Genomic DNA, 19,831 nt, shown 5'->3' with positions numbered 1-19,831 from the left:
GCACATATATGGAATGGAATATTACTCAGGCATAAAAAGAAACGAAATTGAGTTATTTGTAGTGAGATAGATGGACTTAGAGTCTGTCATACAGAGTGAAGTAAGTCAGAAAGAGAAAAACAAATACTGTATGGTAACACAAATGTATGGAATCTAAAAAAAAACAAAAAAAAGGTCATGAAGAACCTAGGGGCAAGACAGGAATAAAGCACAGACCTACTAGAGAATGGACTTGAGGATACAGGGAGGGGGAAGGGTAAGCTGGGACGAAGTGAGAGAGTGGCATGGACATATATACACTACGAAACGTAAAATAGATAGCTAGTGGGAAGCAGCCGCATAGCATAGGGAGATCAGCTCGGTGTTTTGTGACCACCTAGAGGGGTGGAATAGGGAGGGTGGGTGGCAGGGAGATGCAAGAGTTATGGGGATATATGTATAACTGATTCACTTTGTTATAAAGCAGAAACTAACACACCGTTGTAAAGCAATTATACGCCAATAAAGATGTTAAAAAAAAAAAAAAGAAAGATCCTTTTTCCTCCTTTCCCCACCTCCTGTTCTGTTACATCAGCCACTAAATGATCTTCCTCTAGTTGAGGAAGCTGGCAGCCTCCAATCTGCAGCCTTTAGATAGCCAGCTAATTAAGGGGAAAGCAGGTGTGGATGGGTCTATTCAGCCTGTAAATAAGTGCCAAAAATTAAAGTTATTGGTCTGTGAGCGTTAGCAGGTGGATGCAGTATTTTATACCTTTTATAAAGTAGGGGAAAAGGAGGGGGGTTAGAAGGTGTTAAGGGTCGGGAAGAAAAAATGACTTTTTATAACTAAAAGCTCTTCAAAAGAGAATGTGTCTACTTCTGAAACATTGTCTTGTTTGGGATTAATCCTAAAAACATATAATTGCCTGCCCTAAGGGTGTAATGTTTCCTGAGTACGGCTCCATGAACTGTATGGCGTGGGCAAAAATAATTCATGGTCTCAAGCTGATACTGGCATAACTCATGACTGACTGCAGACATAAGTGCCTGTGTTCTTTTGTGATTTCTGTTCTCCATTTCTTACATATGCTCAAATGCCCAGAGTTCCCTATCTGCAAAGCCCCTCACTTAAATGCTGAGAAAAAAATATGATCTATTGTTGCACAACTTAATGCATTACTTAATGAAGCGATGTGGAAATAAAATTTATATGAGGAAATGAATTCCTGGGAGCGTACTTCTCCCTTTGTCATTTCTTTTTTCTTCCCGATTTTTCCCCCTTTCTTTTTCCTTCCTTTGTGTTTAATAATTTATTTTAGCAATTCTTAACTGGAGGACGTTTTTCAGTAGAGTGTTATGGCAGAAGACCACAAGAGCATCATATATTATGCATTCAAAATACATTAATACACGGCTGAAATGCTAACCCGTACAATAGAATAATTATAGTGTATCTTCATTGAAATTGTACACATGGCTTTGTGATCACGCTCATTAATTTAGGTCTAAATGAAGCAAAATTATTCTGCATGGCTGCTGAGTTAATTTATGTGATATAAGTAAAGAAAAGCTAAATAAGGTGTGATGGAAAATGAGATTGCAGCCAAGCAATTAGGTCCAGAGGAACAGGTTCACTCATCTCCCCAGGCTTGCTGCCGTCTTGTTTACAAAAATTATTCATGTTATTGCAAAAATTTGTTCATTTTAAGACTGTATCATGGAATGTCCTGATGGAAGTTCTGAAGCATCTTATTCACAGCTAAATTTTAGGGGGGAAGAGTAATGTACCAGTATGATGGTTGCTTTTGCTTGGAGCTATTCAAGTATCCAGGTAAAACAACACAAATTTGTCTATTGATGTGAGCCTGAACTCCTGACATAATGGGAAAAATGCTTTGCTCTAATGAGTAGTATTTTTAGGGATCTGAAAATCTTACAAGTAGAGTGCATATTGTATATTCTCTCTAGTAGTCAAAGAAACTTTTTTTCAATTGAGGAGGAAAAGGTGTCACCATGATTTTTTAATAGTACAGCAATTTATGTATGATGTGTCTTCGGAAAAGCTACCCCATTGCCTTCTACCTTATTTTAGCCCGTTTCAGGGTTTTTCAAAGTGGTAACTAGTTTCAGTTTTGTGATCAGTGCGATAATAGTTGTCTTACAAGACAGAGGAATGATTATATTTCTATATTTAGAAAAGAAACCGATTATGAATCCAAATGCCATTTGAAAGCATCCACAAAAGCCTCTATCCTTCGTTTACTATACTTCGTTTACTTCGTTTACAGTCTGCTTTGTACTCCTCAGATCCATTGTCTCACAGAACCAGTTGTAAAGACGGTGTAAAGACTTTTGGTCAGAAGGAAAGAGGAAGAGAAGATAATAAAGAATTTAATGGAACAGAGAATGGCACATTCTGAATTCATTTAACAAATCTCTACTTTTTATTTTCATCATGAAGGGAGCAAATCAAATGTCCATTTCCCTCTTTGCCTTTCATTTTATTCTGCTATTGCTGATGGTTTTCTTTCATGCTGCTTTACTTAGTGTAGAAAATACAGTGTCAAGGATTCAAGTAAATATACGGTTAAATCTTTGTTCTCAAGATTCCAAAGATCAATGGTAATATTTTCCGGCACAAATATTTAAACTTTAATCCTATAGAGTATTTTATTTGTCCTCTCCATTCTGTGTCACATGATTTATGCAATCCTTGTCTTGGCTTGAGGCACTTGAAAGTAAGGTCTTTTTTTGCATATCAAGGAGTGTATGAAGTTCCAAATATTCTCTCAGATATTATGAGATCACTTGGGGGAAAAGTGCTGCCTCAGCAGAAATGCTGTAGCTGTCACTGATTTGTGGAGACATCAAAGGGAAATGAAGGGAGACCAAAGACTGAATAAAGCAGTCATTACAAGTATAAGTAATCCCAAGGACAGTTTTACTCATTTATAGTTTCCACAGTTTTAGAGAGTTAGTGCCTGGGGTTTTTCCTTGGCCCCTTCTGTTTGTGTACAATTATCTTGAGACTGATTTTCCAGCAAATAGTATGCTCAAAAATGGGAGTAATTCATGAGAATGTATTTATTCAGTGACTCATTAAAACTATATTCACATTTTTACTACGTGATACAGTTTTGATTTTCTATGTGAACTGTTTGGCATAGCATTATTGACTTATATTTGCTTTGAATATTTATACTTAATGCTTATGAAGCTTTGGCTTCTATTTCCTTTAAATCATCAGTCTAACTTTAATTTTTGTTTCCTTAATATAACTGCCTTCCTCTACCTCTCTCTCCTTTTTCTGTTACCTCTAGTTCCTTGTCCTCTTCTTAGGAGATAGGGAACCAACCCAGTTTTACCTAAAATTAAAAACTCTTGCCTTGGAAAGCATGCTCTGCAACTATTCATGATTCCCTGTGCTGACTCATCATTCTCTCCCAGGATCTCTGCACCACCCTACATCCCTAATGGTGTCCTACCTTAACCTTTCACCTGACTCTGACTCACTTAACTCTGGCTTTAGGGTCTAGGAGTACATGGTAAGTAGTTTCTCCCTGTTATGGGTTGAATTCTGTTGCCCCAAAAGATATGTTCAAGTCCTAATCCCAGTACTTGTGAATGTGACCTTATTTCTAAATCATCTTTGTGGATGTCAGCAAGTTAAAATGAGGTCATACTGGATTAGGATGGGCCCTAGTCCAATGACTGATGTCCTTACAAGCAGAGGGAAATTCGGACACAGACACACAGGAAGAACAACATAAAGACAGAGGCAGAGATTGGAGTGATGCACCTATAAGTCAAAGAATGCCAAGAATTGCCAGCAACCACTAGAAGCTATGCAGAGGCACAGACATATCTTCCTTTACAGCCTCTAGAAGGAGTGAACCTGGCCACCACCTTGGTTTTGGACCTCTAGCTTCAAGAGATGAGAGAACAAATTTCTGTTTTTTTGAGTGACCCAATTTGTGTTAATTTGTTATAGAAGCCCTAGGAAACTAATTTAACTTTCTTTTTATATATTTTAAAAGTTATGTAGTTTTTTTTTCTAGTTTAAAAAGAAAGAGAAAAAGAGGTTCTTTTTTCTTGCTTCAATTACTATGACACTTTTATTGTATTTTAGGCTTCATTGAGATAAAATTGACATATAACATTGTGTAAGTTTAAGGTGTACAATGTGATGATTTGAGACGTATATTTTGTGAATGTTTATCACAATAAACTTAGTTAATGCATCCTTTACCTCATATAATTACAACTTTGTTGTTATGATGAGAACATTAAAGCTGTACTCTCACAGCAACTTTCGAGTACACAATAGTTTTGTTAACTATAGCCACCATGCTGTGTATTAGATCCCCAGAGCTTATTCATCTTATAACTGAAAGTTTGTACCCTTTGACCAACATTTCCCATTTCCCTCATCCCTAAACACCTGGCAACCATCATTCTACTCTTTGTTTCCGTGCATTTAATGTTTTTATGTTCTATTTATAACTGAGATCATACAATATTTGTCTTTCTCTGTCTGCCTTATCTCACGTAGCATAATGCTCTCAAGGTCCATCCATGTTGTTGCAAATGGCAGGATTTCCTTCTTTTTATTGCTGAATAATATTCCTGTGTGTGTGTGTGTTTGTGTGTGTGTGTGTGTGTATCACATCGTCCTTATCCATTCATCTATCAGAGGACACAGGTTGTTTCCATGTCTTAGCTATTGTAAATAATACTGCAGTGAAAATGGGAGTGCAGATATCTCTTAGAAATCCTGATTTCATCTTCTTTGGGTATATACCCAAAGTGGGATTGCTGGATCACATGGTAGTTCTATTTTTAATTTTTTGAGGAAACTCCATAATGTTTTCCACTGTGGCTGTACCAATTTACACTCCTACCAACAGTGCACCAGGATTTCATTTTCTCCTCATCCTGGCCAGCATTTGTTACCACTTGTCTTTTTGATAATAGCCAATCTAACAGGTATGTGGTGTATCTCACTGTGATATTGATTTGCATTTCCCTGATGGTTAATCATGTACCTTTTCATGTACTTGTTGGCCATTTGTATGTCTTCTTTGGAAAAATGTCTATTCAAGTCCTCTGCCCATTTTTTAAAGCAGGTTTTTTTTTTTGCTACTGAGTTGTATGAATTCCTTATATTTTGGATCTTAGCCCTTTATCAGATGTATATATGGCTTGCAAGTATTTTCTGCCATTTTTCAGGTTGCCTTTTCATTTTGTTGATTGCCTTTTGGTGTACAGGAGCTTCTAAGTTTGATGTAGTCCCACTTGTTAATTTTCACTTTTATTGCTTGTGTTTTTGGTGTCATATACAAAAAAATCATTACTAAGAACGATGTCGAGGAGCTTTTTTTTTTTTTCTTTTTGTGGTACGCGGGCCTCTCACTGCTGTGGCCTCTCCCGTTGCGGAGCACAGGCTCCGGACGCGCAGGCTCAGCGGCCATGGCTCACGGGCCCAGCCGCTCCGTGGCACGTGGGATCCTCCCGGACCGGGGCACGAACCAGCGTCCCCTGCATCGGCAGGCGGACTCTCAATCACTGCGCCACCAGGAAAGCCCTCGAGGAGCTTTTCATCTTATGTTTCTTCTAGGAGTTTTACATCCTTAATCCATTTCAAGTTAATTTTTGTGAGTGGTGTAAGAGAAGGGTCCAATTTCATTGTTTTAAATGTGGATATCCAGTTTTCTCAGCACCATTTATTGAAGAAACTATTCTTTCCTCATTGAGTATTATTCTTGGATACCTTGTCAAATATTGGTTGAACATATATGCATGTATTTATTTCTGGGCTCTCAATTCTGTTCCATCGGTCTATATGTCTATTTTGAGGCCAGTACGATACTGTTTTGATTAATATTGCTTTGTACTTCAGTTTGAAATCAGAAAGTGTGATGCTTCCGACTTTGTTCTTTCTCAAAGATTGCTTTAGCCATTTGGGGTCTTTTTTGTTCCATGTGAAATTTAGCATTTTATTTTCTATTTCTGTGAAATATGGCATTGGAATTTTGATAGTTGTATGTAATCTGTAGATTACTTTGGGTAGTATGGACATTTAAACGATATTAACTCTTCCAATCCATGAATATGAGCTATTTTTCAATGTGTTTTTGTCTTCTTCAGTTTCTTTCTTCAACGTCTTATGGTTTCCTGTGTATAGATCTTATATTTCCATGTTTAAATTTATTCCTAAGCATTTTATTATTTTTGATGCTGTTGTAAAATGGGATTATTTCCTTTATTTCTTTTCAGATAGTTCATTGTCAGTGTATAGAATCCATTGATTTTTGTATGTTCATTTTGTATCCTGAAACTTTACGACGTTTATTAGGTATGGCAGGTTTTTGTTTTGTTTATGTTGTGGAGTCTTTAGAATTTTCTTTATACAAGATTATGTAATCAACAAACATAATTTTAATCCTTTCTTTTTGATTTGGATGCCTTTTCTTTCTTTTTCTTGCTTGATTGTTCTGACTAGGACTTTCAGTATTATATTGAATAGAAGTGGTTAGCACAGGCAGCCTTGTTTTGTTCCTGATCTTAGAGGGAAAGCGTTCAACTTTTCACCATTGAGTATGATGTTAGCTATGGGTTTTTTGTATATGGCCTTTATTATGTTGAGGTACATTCCTTCTATACCCAATGTGTTGGGAATATTTATCATGAAAGGATGTTGTATTTTGTCAAATGCCTTTTCTGCATCTATTCAGATGGTCATATGATTTTTGTCTCTCATTCTAGTAATATGGTGTATCACATTTACTGATGTGCGTATACTGAAACATCTTTGCCCCCCAGGGATAAATCCCAGTTGATTGTGCTGTATTATCCTTTCAATGAGCTCTTGAATTTGGTTTCCTAGTATTTTGTTGAGAATTTTTGCGTCTGTATTTATTAGGATGTTGGCCTGTAGTTTTCTTTTCTTGTAGTATCCTTATCTGGCTTTGGTATCAGGGTAATGCTGGCCTCATAAAATGACTTTGGAAGTGTTACTTTCTCTTCAATTTTTGGGGGAAGAGTTTCGTAGAACTTATCCATGAAGCCTTTTGGTCCTGGGCTTTTGTTTGTTGAGAAGTTTTGGTTACTGATTCAATATCCTTACTTGTTATTGGTCTGATCAGATTTTCTGTTTTTTCATGATTAAGACTTGGTAGGTTATGTTTCTAGGAATTTATCTATTTCTTCAAGGTTGTCCAATTTGTTGGTATGTAATTGTTCATAGTAGTCTCTTATGATCCTTTCTATTTCTGTTGTATCAGTTGTAATGTTTCCTTTTTCATTTGTAATTTTATTTATTTGAGTTGTTGCTCTCTTTTTCTTGGTAAGTGCAACTAAAGTTTTGTCAGTTTTGTTTATCTTTTCAAAAACCCAACTCTTAGTTTCATTGATCTTTTCTATTATTTTTCTATTCTTTGTTTCATTTATTTCTGCTCTGATTTTTGTTATCTCCTTCCTTCTGCTAGCTTTCAGCTCAGTTTGTTCTTTTTCTAGTTCCTTAAGGTATAAAGTGAGGTTGTTTATTTGAGATCTTTCTTTTATCTTAATGTAGGCATTTATCCCTATAAATGTCCCTCTCAGCACTGCTTTTGCTGCAACCCGTAAGTTTTGGTATGTTGTGGTTTCATTTTTGTTTGATCCCAAAGCAGGGTCTTCGTGGGTTGCCCCAAAAAGCTGGGGAAGCTGATTGTTCACCCTACTCTTTCTTTCCCTGTGAGGGGAACTCTTTGTAGCCAAGGAGTTTCTTCTTGGCACTGAGCAAGGCCAGGTTGGGGGATGGGATGATGCAGGTAAAAATGAAACTATTTTCCTTCCCTTTTTGTGCGGGAAAGTTTTTTGTTTCAATATGTTTTTGAAGTGTCTCAAGTTTTTTGTTTCATTATGTTTTTGAAGTGTCTTAAGTAGACTCTAGAGCTCTCCAAGTATGTTTTGTTTGTAAATATCTGTCTAAATGTTGATCCTTGTGGGGAGATGTAGGCTGGGGTCTCTTACTCCACCATCTTGCTGACGTCACTCACTATGATGCTTTTAACTAGTTACTGTGAGTCAGAATCATGGAAGCTCACAATTCAAGGGAAGGGAGCTAAGGGATTGTCTAACTAGAGTTTCATGGCAGGCAAGTGATTTGCCAATAGTCACACTGTTAGTAGTAAAGTAGAAAGAAGACAACCTGGTATGATAGAATATACACAGATCTTGGTGTCACATAGACTTCGGTTGGAATCCATCTCTATAGCTCATTACTTATAAAAATTTTTAAACTCTTCTGGCCTTTAGTTTCATCACTGGTAAATGGAAGAAAACCACCTGCTTCTCAGGAATATTGTATGGAAAAAGGAATTGTCTTAGTTAATTCAGGCTGCTATAAAAAAAATAGCATAGGTTGTGTGGCTTAAACAACATTTATTTCTCACAGTTCTGGAGGCTGGGAAGTCCAAGATCAGGGGGCAGCATGGTCAAGTTCTAGTGAGGGTTCTCTTCCTGGCTTTCAGATGACTGCCTTCTTGCTGCATCCTCACAGAGAAGAGAGGGAGAGGGAAAAGAGATTGAGAGAGAGCTCTCCAGTCTCTTCTTTTTTTTTTTTTTTTTTTTGCTTTTGAATCAGTATATTAAGGAGACATTCATACATTTCAAGAATTGCTTAAATTCTGATATCCAGATTTAAGCTTGTGAACATATGACTTTAAACATACAATTAAAGCTATTCATAATTTGCTATTCTACTAACATTAAATTACAGTTACTTTGGAGCATAAGTTAAATGGTTTAAAGTAAGCCTGTAACATACCTGCAAAACACCTTCCTAACTCATACATGCAAAGTACTTCTCATCACTCTAACTTCTAAGTTACCCTGCACCAGAAGTGACTACTCTAAACTAAGGCTTACTGTGGTCCAAAGAGAAGGAAGAAAAAAAAAAAGTAACCAGGACCAGTAGCTAGATATATTAAAAAAAGATGGCACAGCAGAAGGGAATGCAATCCTACAAGCGCAAGCCCTCAAGAAGCCGCATGTTATATGATAAACCCCTTCTTTAGAAAGATGTCATTTCTATCACTGATACCACAGGCTAAATTATATAGCATGCCATCTTCAAGTAACAGTTGAGGCAATAGAATAAATGCAGAGGCATCACAATGAATCCCACTTAATACCACTATACAGACCAACACTTCTCTACAAATTCTTCGTCTGACTGCCAGTTCAATACAATTTTAACTTCATAGCTTAACAATTAAGGGTCATACACTGAAGCCAATACATATACCTGGCATTTCAGTCTAAGCTATTCCATGTACATAGCTGAAATCAATTACAAAGTATGGCCTAACAACTGCTAGGGGAAATTTTTTAAAGTAGTTTTTACAAATATTAAACTTATCTTGCACACTGAAGTCATCATATATACAGGGCAAAGTCAGAGCTTTTATATTCGAGTTTATTCTTCATTTAACTTTTAAAACACTACTATAATTGAATATTAAAACAAACAGTAGCAAGTAGTGAGCATGTTATGATTATAGTCCTTCCCTCAATCACTACTGCAAATAAAATGCCAGCAGTGAGTGTTATTCGCTGGCCCCATTAGGAGGTCTGACACTGAACACCACCCCGAGGATGATGCTCCTCATCCTCATATGCTTCTCCATTGTAATGGTGCCGTCTTTCCTGATTTGGATCAAAGTCCACTAGTTCTACCTGGTCCATTTCATCAGTCTCTTCTACTTCCTTCCTCTCAGGTAGGAGTTTCTCCAGCAAAGAGAGTTTATCCGGGGAGAGAAAGCCATTCTCAGGAAAGTTTACCTTAAATTCAATGATTAGGCGACCCTTTTTATATGGTCTATGATAAATTGGCATGCCTTCATTTAGCACACACTAGATATCTCCATGCTTGACAATCTGACCTGGATGAGAAGTGATGACTATGGTTCGGTTGTCAAGAGTAGATATTGGCTTTTGGAAGCCACACAATGCCTCAACCAGCTGTATGTCCATACACATGCAAAGGTCTTCTCCTCGTCGAGTAAAAACAGCATGGTCCTTCTGATCTGAAACGATGATAATATCTCCTGGCTCCAGTCCTGGTTCTTGGTCTCCTTCACCATGGAATGTTATCTTCTGGCCATCTTTCATGCCTTTGTCAATATGAACTTCTAGAATTTTCTTCTCTCAAACTATCTTCCTTCCATTGCAGCTTTTACATCTATCTTTAGGACTGATCCGCTCCCCATGGCCCTGGCACTCCATGCAGACAGACTGAATTTGCTGAACCATTCCAGGTCCTATCTGATGAATTCTTATTTGCATTCCAGTACCTCGGCAATTGGGACAGCACTCTGCTGCTCCTTTCTTACCACCTCGGCCGTCACATTTGTCACAAGTCACATTCTCTTGCAGAGCTAGTTTTCTTGTTGCACCATTATATAAATCTTCTAAGGTTACCGTGAGTTGATGCGCAACATTTTACCTCTCCTTTCTCTCTGCATCCTGCCTCCTCCTCCAAAAAACATACCGAAGATGTCCATGGGGGAGCCAAAACCGCCACCTGCTCCACCTTCTTTAATTGCCTGCTCTCCTCCTTTGTCACATAATTCCCTTTTCTTTGCATCAGAGAGCACTTCATAAGCTTGAGAAATCTGTTTAAACTTCTCTCCTTCATTTGGATTCTTATCAGGGTGGTACTTCAAGGCCAGTTTCCTGTAAGCCTTTTTCAGTTCTTCTTGGGTGGCATTGGGTTTGACCCCCAAAACATCATAATTGGTTTCTTTCACCATTTCTTACAGTCGGTGAGAGGGCCGATGCCGGTGTGGGGGAGCGGGAAGGAGCGCGTTGCCGTGCGCAGCTCGGGCAGCCGCCACTCCTCCGCCTTTTCACCGAGCGTTCTCTCCAGTCTCTTCTTTTAAGGGCACTAATCCCATCATGAGGATCCTACCCTCATGACCTCATCTAAACCTAAACCTAATTACTTCCCAAAGACCCTGCCTCCCAATGCCATCACTTTGGAAGTTAGGATTTTAACACATGAATTTTGGGGTCACACACATTCATCTCATAACCTGAATAATAACTTAAAGTCCCTAAAGAAACTGGCTATGGAATACTTGACAAATGTATGTTTTCTTCTAATTTCCTCTTTTTGTCTGTAAGTAGCCAGTGAAATTTTCCAGCTCTCTGTGTTGGGGCATTGCATTAGATCATTTTCTTTGTGAAGCGGTGCTGGTATCTGGTAAGTGACTGCATGTTTAAGATACCCATAGTATCCAAGGACTGGTACATGCCAATACTCTCTTTCACTCTGGCAGTAGAAAGCTTGAAAATGGCAGTAATTGTTTTTATGTTTACAACAGTTTTTATGAATGTTTGGAGAGACAATTTTTAAGTAGCTTGTTGTACCTCTTCCCTGTTTAGAATCACTACTGAAGCCTTACTAGAAATGGGAGGTTTGCGTGGTGTAATGGAGGGAGCACTACTTTAAGTCAGTGCTTAAATCTGACAAATTTGAATCTGTATTTAGGCTTCATCAGATACAGTTTATAGTGTTTGGAATATTATTTCACCTTCATGAAGTTCAGTTTCGCCATATCTCAAATGGAGCTGAAAGTTTATTTTTAAGATCAAATGGGGTATATGTGTGTATATATCTATATATCAGTGTAAGGAATTGAGGAGGGAAAGAGCTATGACAGAAAGGCAATGTTCTTGCCATATAATATGTGAAGATAAAACCCTAAGCTACTCACAGTGTGACTGTGTGCAAGTCACTCATCCCCCATGGGACCCTAATGCAGTGTCTTGATTCATTTGAAATCAGTGTGTATTCACAGAATGCCTGGCCTGTTTAACACAACATAGCTGAAATCAGAGCTCTACCTTATGTCAAGGTTTTATCCTACCAGGTGGTCTTTGAGTTAATTAGCCATCTTGAATACTGTGCAAATGTTTTTACTGAATTCTTAAAATAAGACCCCAAAATCTCCCACTTAGCTTGGGACTATGCAAAAAGAGTTTACTGAAGCATGTCCAGATATTTCATAACTAATGTACTGTTTTTACCTTTATTAGCAAAGGGCAAACAGAATTCTAAGTCTACCCTTTAGTTACACCCCCTTAGTTCCCATAAATGTCTTAGAAATGTCCCCAGTCTCAGGAAACCTTGGTATGAGAAGCTCTACTTAGAATCATTATCTTGGATAGGTAGAATGAGTTAGCTAATCTTCATTGCATACTACCACAGGTCATGCTGTGGCAAAAGGAGGGTAGCAGACACACACTTGGATGACCCCCTAATGATCACATCCTTGTGTAATCAACTCCCCTTGAGTGTGAGTGGAAGCTGTGACTTGCTTCTAACTGATAGAATATGGCAAAGGTAATAGATGTCACTCCTGTGATTATGTTATAGTATAAAATACTGTCTTGCTGGTAGACTAGCTCTTGAGACTCTCTTTCTCACTGGATTTAAAGAAGTTGGCAGCCATACTGTGGGGGGGTGGTCCATTTAGCAAGAAGCCGGGGGAAGCTTTTAGGAGCTGAGGGTGACTTCCAGTTGACAACCAATTAGAATCCTGGGCCCTTGGTCCTATTGTAAGGAAATGAATTCTGCCAACAGCCTGAGTGAGCTTGGAAGTGGATTCTTCCCCAGTCCAGCTGCCAGATGAGACGATAGCTCCAGCTGACACCTTGATTACAACCTTCTGGGGCCCAGAGCTGAGGACCCAGTTAAGTTGTGCTTGGACTTGTGATCCACAGAACACATGACAAAATGATACGTATTGTTTTCAGTCTCTAAGTTTGCAGAAATTTGTTACCCAGAAATAGATAATTTATATAATAAAGTAGATATTCTATTTTATGCAATTTTCTCTCTCTATGTATATTTATAATTGGAAAAATAGATTTGTATTCTATATTTAAAAATATTTTCAAGTTACTTTCTTTTTAGTATAAGAAGCAAAGAAAGCAGTAATAGTATCTTAGCAAATATTATAAACCACATCTAAAGTACTATGCTCTTAAACCTGCTCTAAGCCTTTAAATGTACAAAGCAGGTGTGAACTTTAAAAACAGTTTTCTACCCCATGTGTGTAGTCTGCTACACTAACATTTGGAGTTGGGAGGGAAAGGAGACGTTATGAAATGTTCATTGATGTGTGATACACTGATTGCATATGACAACTTCCTTTCAGCAAGATATAGTGCATTCAACCATTTTGAGTTTTATTTAGTATTTTTTCTCCCAGAAATCATTATAGATGCTTTTAGTTTGGTAACAGACAGATTGGCAAAAAAATAGATGATTGGCAAAAGTCTGGGCTCTGGAGGCCTCATGAATTAGGTATTGCCCTTGTACAGCCTCAAAGAGTTTCCATAGGTGGGAACTTGCCTTTCTTCTTGGTGAGTCCCAATATTCTCCCGGGTTAAGCCCGGGATAGGAAGCCGGGGCCCAAGTACTAAAGTTTAATGAGCTGGTCATGCAACAACAGGAGATCCAGCTCCTCGGAGTCTGAGATGGTTTCTACTTCACAGCACAAAGCCACTTAATAGGAACACATAAAACCTTGCTTCTATTTTTTCTTCAAGAGAATGTACAGAATTTATCAGAAAAGGGAATACAACTCAAATTCACAGAGTGTTTCTTCTTTTCAAACAGCATATCAATGAATACCAAGGCATACCTTGGAAAAATTGCAGGTTCAGTTTCAGATCACCACAATAAAGCAAGTATCACAATAAGGTGAGTCATATGAATTTTTTGGTCTTCCAGTGCATATAAAAATTATGTTTACACTATCCTGTAGTCTATTAAGTGTGCAATAGCATTATATCTAAAAAATACATACATTAATTAAATACTACTTTATTGCTAAAAAATGCTAAGTTTCATCTGAACTTTCAATGAGTCATAATCTTTTTGCAATAGTTACATCAAAGATTGCCGATCACAGATCACCATAACAAATACAATAATAATGAAAAAGTTTGAACTCTTGTGAGAATTAACAAAATGTGACACAGACATGAAATGAACAAATGCTGTTGGAAAAATGGTACCAATAGACTTGCCTGACACAGGATTGCTACAAATCTTCATGCCTTAGCTGCATGATGGAACCTCCTGAGAGATTTAAAAATCCCGATGCCCAAGTCTTACTACAGAATTATGTCAGAACCTCTGGGGCTAGGTTGAAGTCATCAGTTATTTTTTTATTTTTTATTTTTTATGGTACGTGGGCCTCTCACTATTGTGGCCTCTCCCGTTGCGGAGCACAGGCTCCGGACGCGCAGGCTCAGCAGCCATGGCTCATGGGCCCAGCCACTCCGCGGCATGTGGGATCCTCCCGGACCGGGGCACGAACCCGTGTCCCCTGCATCGGCAGGCGGACTCTCAACCACTGCGCCACCAGGGAAGCCCCATCAGTTATTTTTGAAGCTTCTCAGGTGATTTTCAAGGTGAAGCTAGTGTTGAGAATTATAGGGACTTTAATTTCTATTTTAGACTCACATTTTCACTGTAGTCACACATTTGATGTCTTGAACTGAAATGTAATTCAGGTAAAACTCAGGAAATAAGCAAAAACACACAAAGAAACTGATAAAACCAAAGGACAAAATAACAGCAGCAGGACTTCCCTGGTGGTGCAATGGTTAAGAACTGCCTGCTAAAGCAGGGGACACGGGTTCGAGCCCTGGTCCGGGAGGATCCCTCATGCCACGGAACAACTAAGCCCGTGCACCACAACTACTGAGCCTGTACTCTAGAGCCCATGAGCCACAACTACTGAGCCCCTGTGCCACAACTACTGAAGCCCACGCACCTAGAGCCTGTGCTCCGCAACAAGTGAAGCCACTGCAATGAGAAGTCCACTCACTGCAATGCAGAGTAGCCCCTGCTCACCACAACTAGAGAAAGACCACATGCAGCCATGAAGACCCAATGCAGCCAAAATAAATAAATTAAAAAAAAATAACAGCAACAACTATATACTTTTATTCTCCCAAAGGTGCATTTACTCTTTCATCAGACACTTTATGTGCACCTATTTTAATTTTCATACCCTGCTAAGGACTGGTATTCAGGAACAACGACCCAGGCCCTGACCATACAGAATTTTGATGTATATAAATCAATAGTTATAACTTCAATTGTAGAGCTATTATTGAGTAATAAGTAGAGTGTTAGATAAGCATAGAAATGAGGAATATAATACAGATAGGGCTAGGGTTATGAGAGCCTATGGAATGAGTTGATACTTGATTTGAGTCTCAATGGAAGGAGATTGACTCAGATGGAAAAGCAGGGGAAGAGCATTAATAATATGATGGAACAGCATGTGTGAAGGCATAGGGGCAAAGGAAAAACATGGCCCTTGTAGGCAGAATAATGTCCCCCCCGCTACTCCCAAAGGTGGCCACATCTTAACCCCTGGAACTTGTGGACATGTATATTGCATAGCATGGGGAAATTAAAGTTGCAGGTGAAATTAAGTTTACTAGTCAGCTGACTTTAAAATAAGGAGGTTTTCTTGGATTGTACAGATAAATCTGTATAATCTGTATATCAGATAAACCGGATAAATCACAAGGATTCTTTAAAGTGGAAGAGGGAGACAGAAAGGAGGTCAGAGTCAGAGAGAGATATGAAAATGCTACACTGCTGGCTTTGAAGCTGGAGAAAGGGGCCAGGAGCCAAGGAATGCAGATGGACTTGAGAAGCTCAAAAAGGCAAGATATCAGATTTTCCCAAAGAGCCACCAGAAGGAATGAAGCCCTACCAACACCTTGATTTTAGGCTTCTGACCTTCATAACTATGAGGTAATAAATCTGTGTTTTTCAAGCTACTAAATTCTTGGTAATTTGTTACAGCAGCAGTAGGAAGCTAATACAGTCCCTTGCAGGGAACTCCAAGTGGAGTTACGTTTGTGATAAAGTGTTAGTGAGCTGTTGAATGACTTTCAGCAGGGTAGGAAATGAAGCAGAATCATATTGTAGAAAAGCCACACCTGTAGCAGTGTTGATAATGGTTTGAAATAGGGTTACATGCAGAAGGGAGCAGGATATGAATAGAAAGATTAGAGGGGAGACTAATGTAATTTGAGCAAGACTAGTAAAAAGAATGGTAATAGTTGCTTTTTTTGAGGACGTCCTTATGCATAATGTTGCATTTTACACCTTAAATTCTAATTTTTAAATCTTAAAAAGACCCCTCTCAAATGAAGTTTTAATACCCACATTTTATGGGTGAGGAAACTGAGGCTCAGAGAATTTAATAAAGTTGCACAGGATTATACAACTAATCAGTGGTGAGCTCAATTTGGAACCAGGTCTGTTGACCTCAAAGCCCATGGATTTTCCAGTATATCACTGTATCCAAAAAGAAAGACAGATAGCAGCTAACCTGAGAATGAATGAGAAGATTTTTAAAAGTGCAGGAAATCAGGGCCACTGGAAACAGTCTATAGCACTAGAGAAGCATTTGAGGGTTTTAGAATAGTAAATGAAGTTCAAGAAAATGAGCCTCAGTCATGAAGGGAAAAAAAGGTTAAACACTGACTTTGCTTTTTTTCTATTAAACATTTAAACTGTTTATAACTGTACCATCAACATTTAATAAGGATATAAAATATTTGCTGTCTTTGAGGGTCCGTACTGTTTAGTACCGTCTGATGGGTGAGGATTTAGCTGATATAAATCAGTGCAGAGTGGGTGCAGCTGGGTGTATTAGGTAATAGAGTACAACACCAAGTGGAAATCAAGAAAGATGGCTTGATTTCTGGGACATGTATTTCTGTAGGATAATAAAAGAAGTCACAGTCAGGGAAGTTCATAGATGTACTCAAACATCTACATAATTATGAAGGATGACCACGTGTGTGGTGGATGAACTTCAGCTCCTTTAGTATGTTGTCAAAAATCCTAACATTGTAATTGTTCTCAGTAAGGCTGAGGATCACTGAACTATGCTTTGTTCATTTCTGCTTCTTCAATGCCTAATAGGGATTTGTTAACTTGACTAAATGCATATTAAAGTACATTTTTCATATAATTATTACTGGTTTTGGTTATATGCTGCTGCCAAGATTTTAGCCCTAATCAATTATAGCTCCAGTCCATTTATTTAATGATATCTTAAGAAAATCTAAATTCTTAGTTCGTACTATTAATTCATAATGAATATTGCCTGAGATAAGAGTGACTTTGATTGTGCTAGAATGTTTACTTTTATAATCCAAAGAGATTGTCATTAAATTATATTTGCTTCAGTGGGATATGGTGTGTGCTGTAACTGTGATGTCTGGTTTGAGTGTGATTTGGCTCACAAGGCCACAGTGGTGTGAATGTTTTCTGTGGATTCATGCAAAGAATTGAAAAAGAACATCTGAAAGGAGAGAAAAGCATAGATAGGGCTTCACCTCCTTAATCTCAAAAATGAACACACACCAGTGTTAACATGGACAGAGAGACACGAGATCCCCAGAAAGGAGAGTGAAATTGATGAGCTGACTCAGAAAATGCAGAGCAAAACAAAACAGCACAGACTAAAAAGTAGAAAAGCTGTCAATAGGTCAGAGGTTTAGAGATGCTGAGTTAAAGAGATATGACAGACTACTGAGACGAAGAAATTCTGCTCACTCATTACATGGATCAATAAGAGGGAGGCCATTAAAATACGTCCTCTTGTATGTGTTATAATACATCTGTCTAAAATCAGGCTCACTTCAGTTCCCAGACTGTTCATCTTTCAGACACAAGTCTTTTTTTTTTTTTTAATAAAGTTTCCCTTTATTTGAGATTTTAAAAAAAATTTCTTATTTATTTTATTTTTGACTGCATTGGGTCTTCGTTGCTGTGCACGGGCTTTCTCTAGTTGCAGCGAGCCGGAGCTATTCTTCGTTGCACTGTGCGGGCTTCTCATTGCGGTGGCTTCTCTTGCTGTGGAGCATGGGCTCTAGGTGCGCGGGCTTCAGTAGCTATTGCACGTGGGCTCGGTAGTTGTGGCACGCGGGCTCAAGAGCACAGGCTCAGTAGTTGTGGCACGGGGCTTAGTTGCTCTGCGGCATGTGGGATCTTCCCGGACCAGGGCTCGAACCCGTGTCCCCTGCATTGGCAGGCGGATTCTTAACCACTGTGCCACCAGGGAAGCCCCAGACACAAGTTTTAAATCAAGCTTAGCTTGTGCTGAATCCTCAATATACATGCTTTCAAGGATTAGGTATGCATTAGGAGTTTATTAAATGCTGAGATTCAGTGAATACTATAGTAGCTAACATTTAGGGCAGTTGGATTTTTTTTTACCAGTTTCTGGAGGTCCTCTTAGTTCAGGGGTCCCCAAGTGCTGACTCAGAGACTAGCTGTCTCAGAATCATTTTGAAAGAATATATAAAATACAGCTTTGTAGCTCCCTCCCCTGGAGATTCTGATTCAAAGTGTCTGAGAGTGCCCAGGCATCTGTATTTTTATAAGTGCCTGGAGATACAATGCAGGTGTTGGCAAACTTTTTCTGTAAAGGGCAAGAAAGTAAGTATTTCAGACTTTGTGGGCCATGTGCTCTCTGTTATAACCACTCAACTCTACCATTGTAGCCTGAAAGTAACCATAGGCAACACGTAGACAAATGAGCATGGCTGTGTTCCAGTAAAACTTTATTTACAACAGGCAGCAGGTTCCTCAAACAATTAAACATAGAAATACCATATGATCTAGAAATTTCATCCTAGACATGTACCCAAAACATCAAAAGCAGGGACTTGAACAGATACTTGTACACCCATGTTCGGAGCAGCATTATTCACAATTGCCAAAAGGTGGAAGCAGCACAAGCTTTTATCAGTAAATGAACAGATAAGCAAAATGTGGTACATACATACAATGGAACATATTCAGCCTTAAAAAGGAATGCAATTCTGACACATGCTACAACATGGGTGAACTTTGAGAACATTATGGAAGTGAAATAAGCCTGACACAAAAGGACAAACATTGTATGATTCCACTTATATGAAGTATCTAGAGTAGTCAAATTCATAGAGAAAGAAAGTAGAATCATGGTTACCAGGGGCTGGGGAGGGGAGAAATGGGGAGTTATTGTCTAATAGATACAAAATTTTGGTTTGGGATGATGAAAAATTCTGGAGATAGATGGTTCTGATGATTGCATAACAATGTGAATGTACTTAATGCCATTGAATTGCACTGAGGAAACGTAAATGGTGGATGTTTGTTATGTATATTTTACTACAATAAAAGTAGATTAAAAACATAATTAAGGAGCAGAAAAACAAAAAATAAAGAACAAATGGCAGAAGACACGGATTTGACTTATGGTTATAGTTTACCAGCCCTTGGTCTAATGGTTAGCCAGCGTAGGGAATCACCAGTAATAGTTTATTTCCTTTTGGATTTAGTATGGCAACCAAACCTTCACTTTTCTTTGATTTGAATTTTTTTTTTTCAAAAAGGAGAATCTCTGGTGTTTAACATTGTTACACAATCTTTGCCAACTTCTACGGAAAACAAGTTTCTCTTAGTGTCATATTCAGATAAAATTACATACTGTATTGTTATGATCTACTTTCATCTTCCAAAATCCATCTGCCACTAAATACTAGATAAAGTTTTCCAGGAGGAAATATTCCAAATGCATTGTATGCCTTCACTGTTTATTTCTCTCTTTGTCTATGTGTCCTTTGCCCTTGATTCTTGTGTCAGTTAAATTGCTTCTCTTCTTGGGCTTCCCTGGTGGTGCAGTGGTTGGGGGTCCGCCTGCTGATGCAGAGGATACGGGTTCATGCCCGGGTCTGGGAACATCCCGCATGCCACGGAGCGGCTGGG

General features: G+C 38.5%; 1 protein-coding gene and 1 long non-coding RNA gene across 2 annotated transcripts in view; both read right to left on the bottom strand.

Moving 5' to 3' along the window:
* Positions 1–19,831, bottom strand: part of LOC125965685 (uncharacterized) — an 89,399-nt gene that overhangs the window by 57,048 nt on the left and 12,520 nt on the right. The window lies entirely within an intron of this gene.
* On the bottom strand, positions 8,586–10,876 carry LOC101270141 (dnaJ homolog subfamily A member 1-like). The gene is given in 2 exon segments (XM_033434827.2): positions 8,586–10,466; positions 10,469–10,876. Coding segments are annotated over 2 exon segments (1,188 nt in total). The 5' UTR covers positions 10,776–10,876; the 3' UTR covers positions 8,586–9,585.

This window comes from Orcinus orca, chromosome 10 (assembly GCF_937001465.1).
Source record: "Orcinus orca chromosome 10, mOrcOrc1.1, whole genome shotgun sequence".
Taxonomy (NCBI): Eukaryota; Metazoa; Chordata; class Mammalia; order Artiodactyla; family Delphinidae; genus Orcinus; species Orcinus orca.
This window is presented reverse-complemented; position numbering and strand designations above follow the sequence as displayed.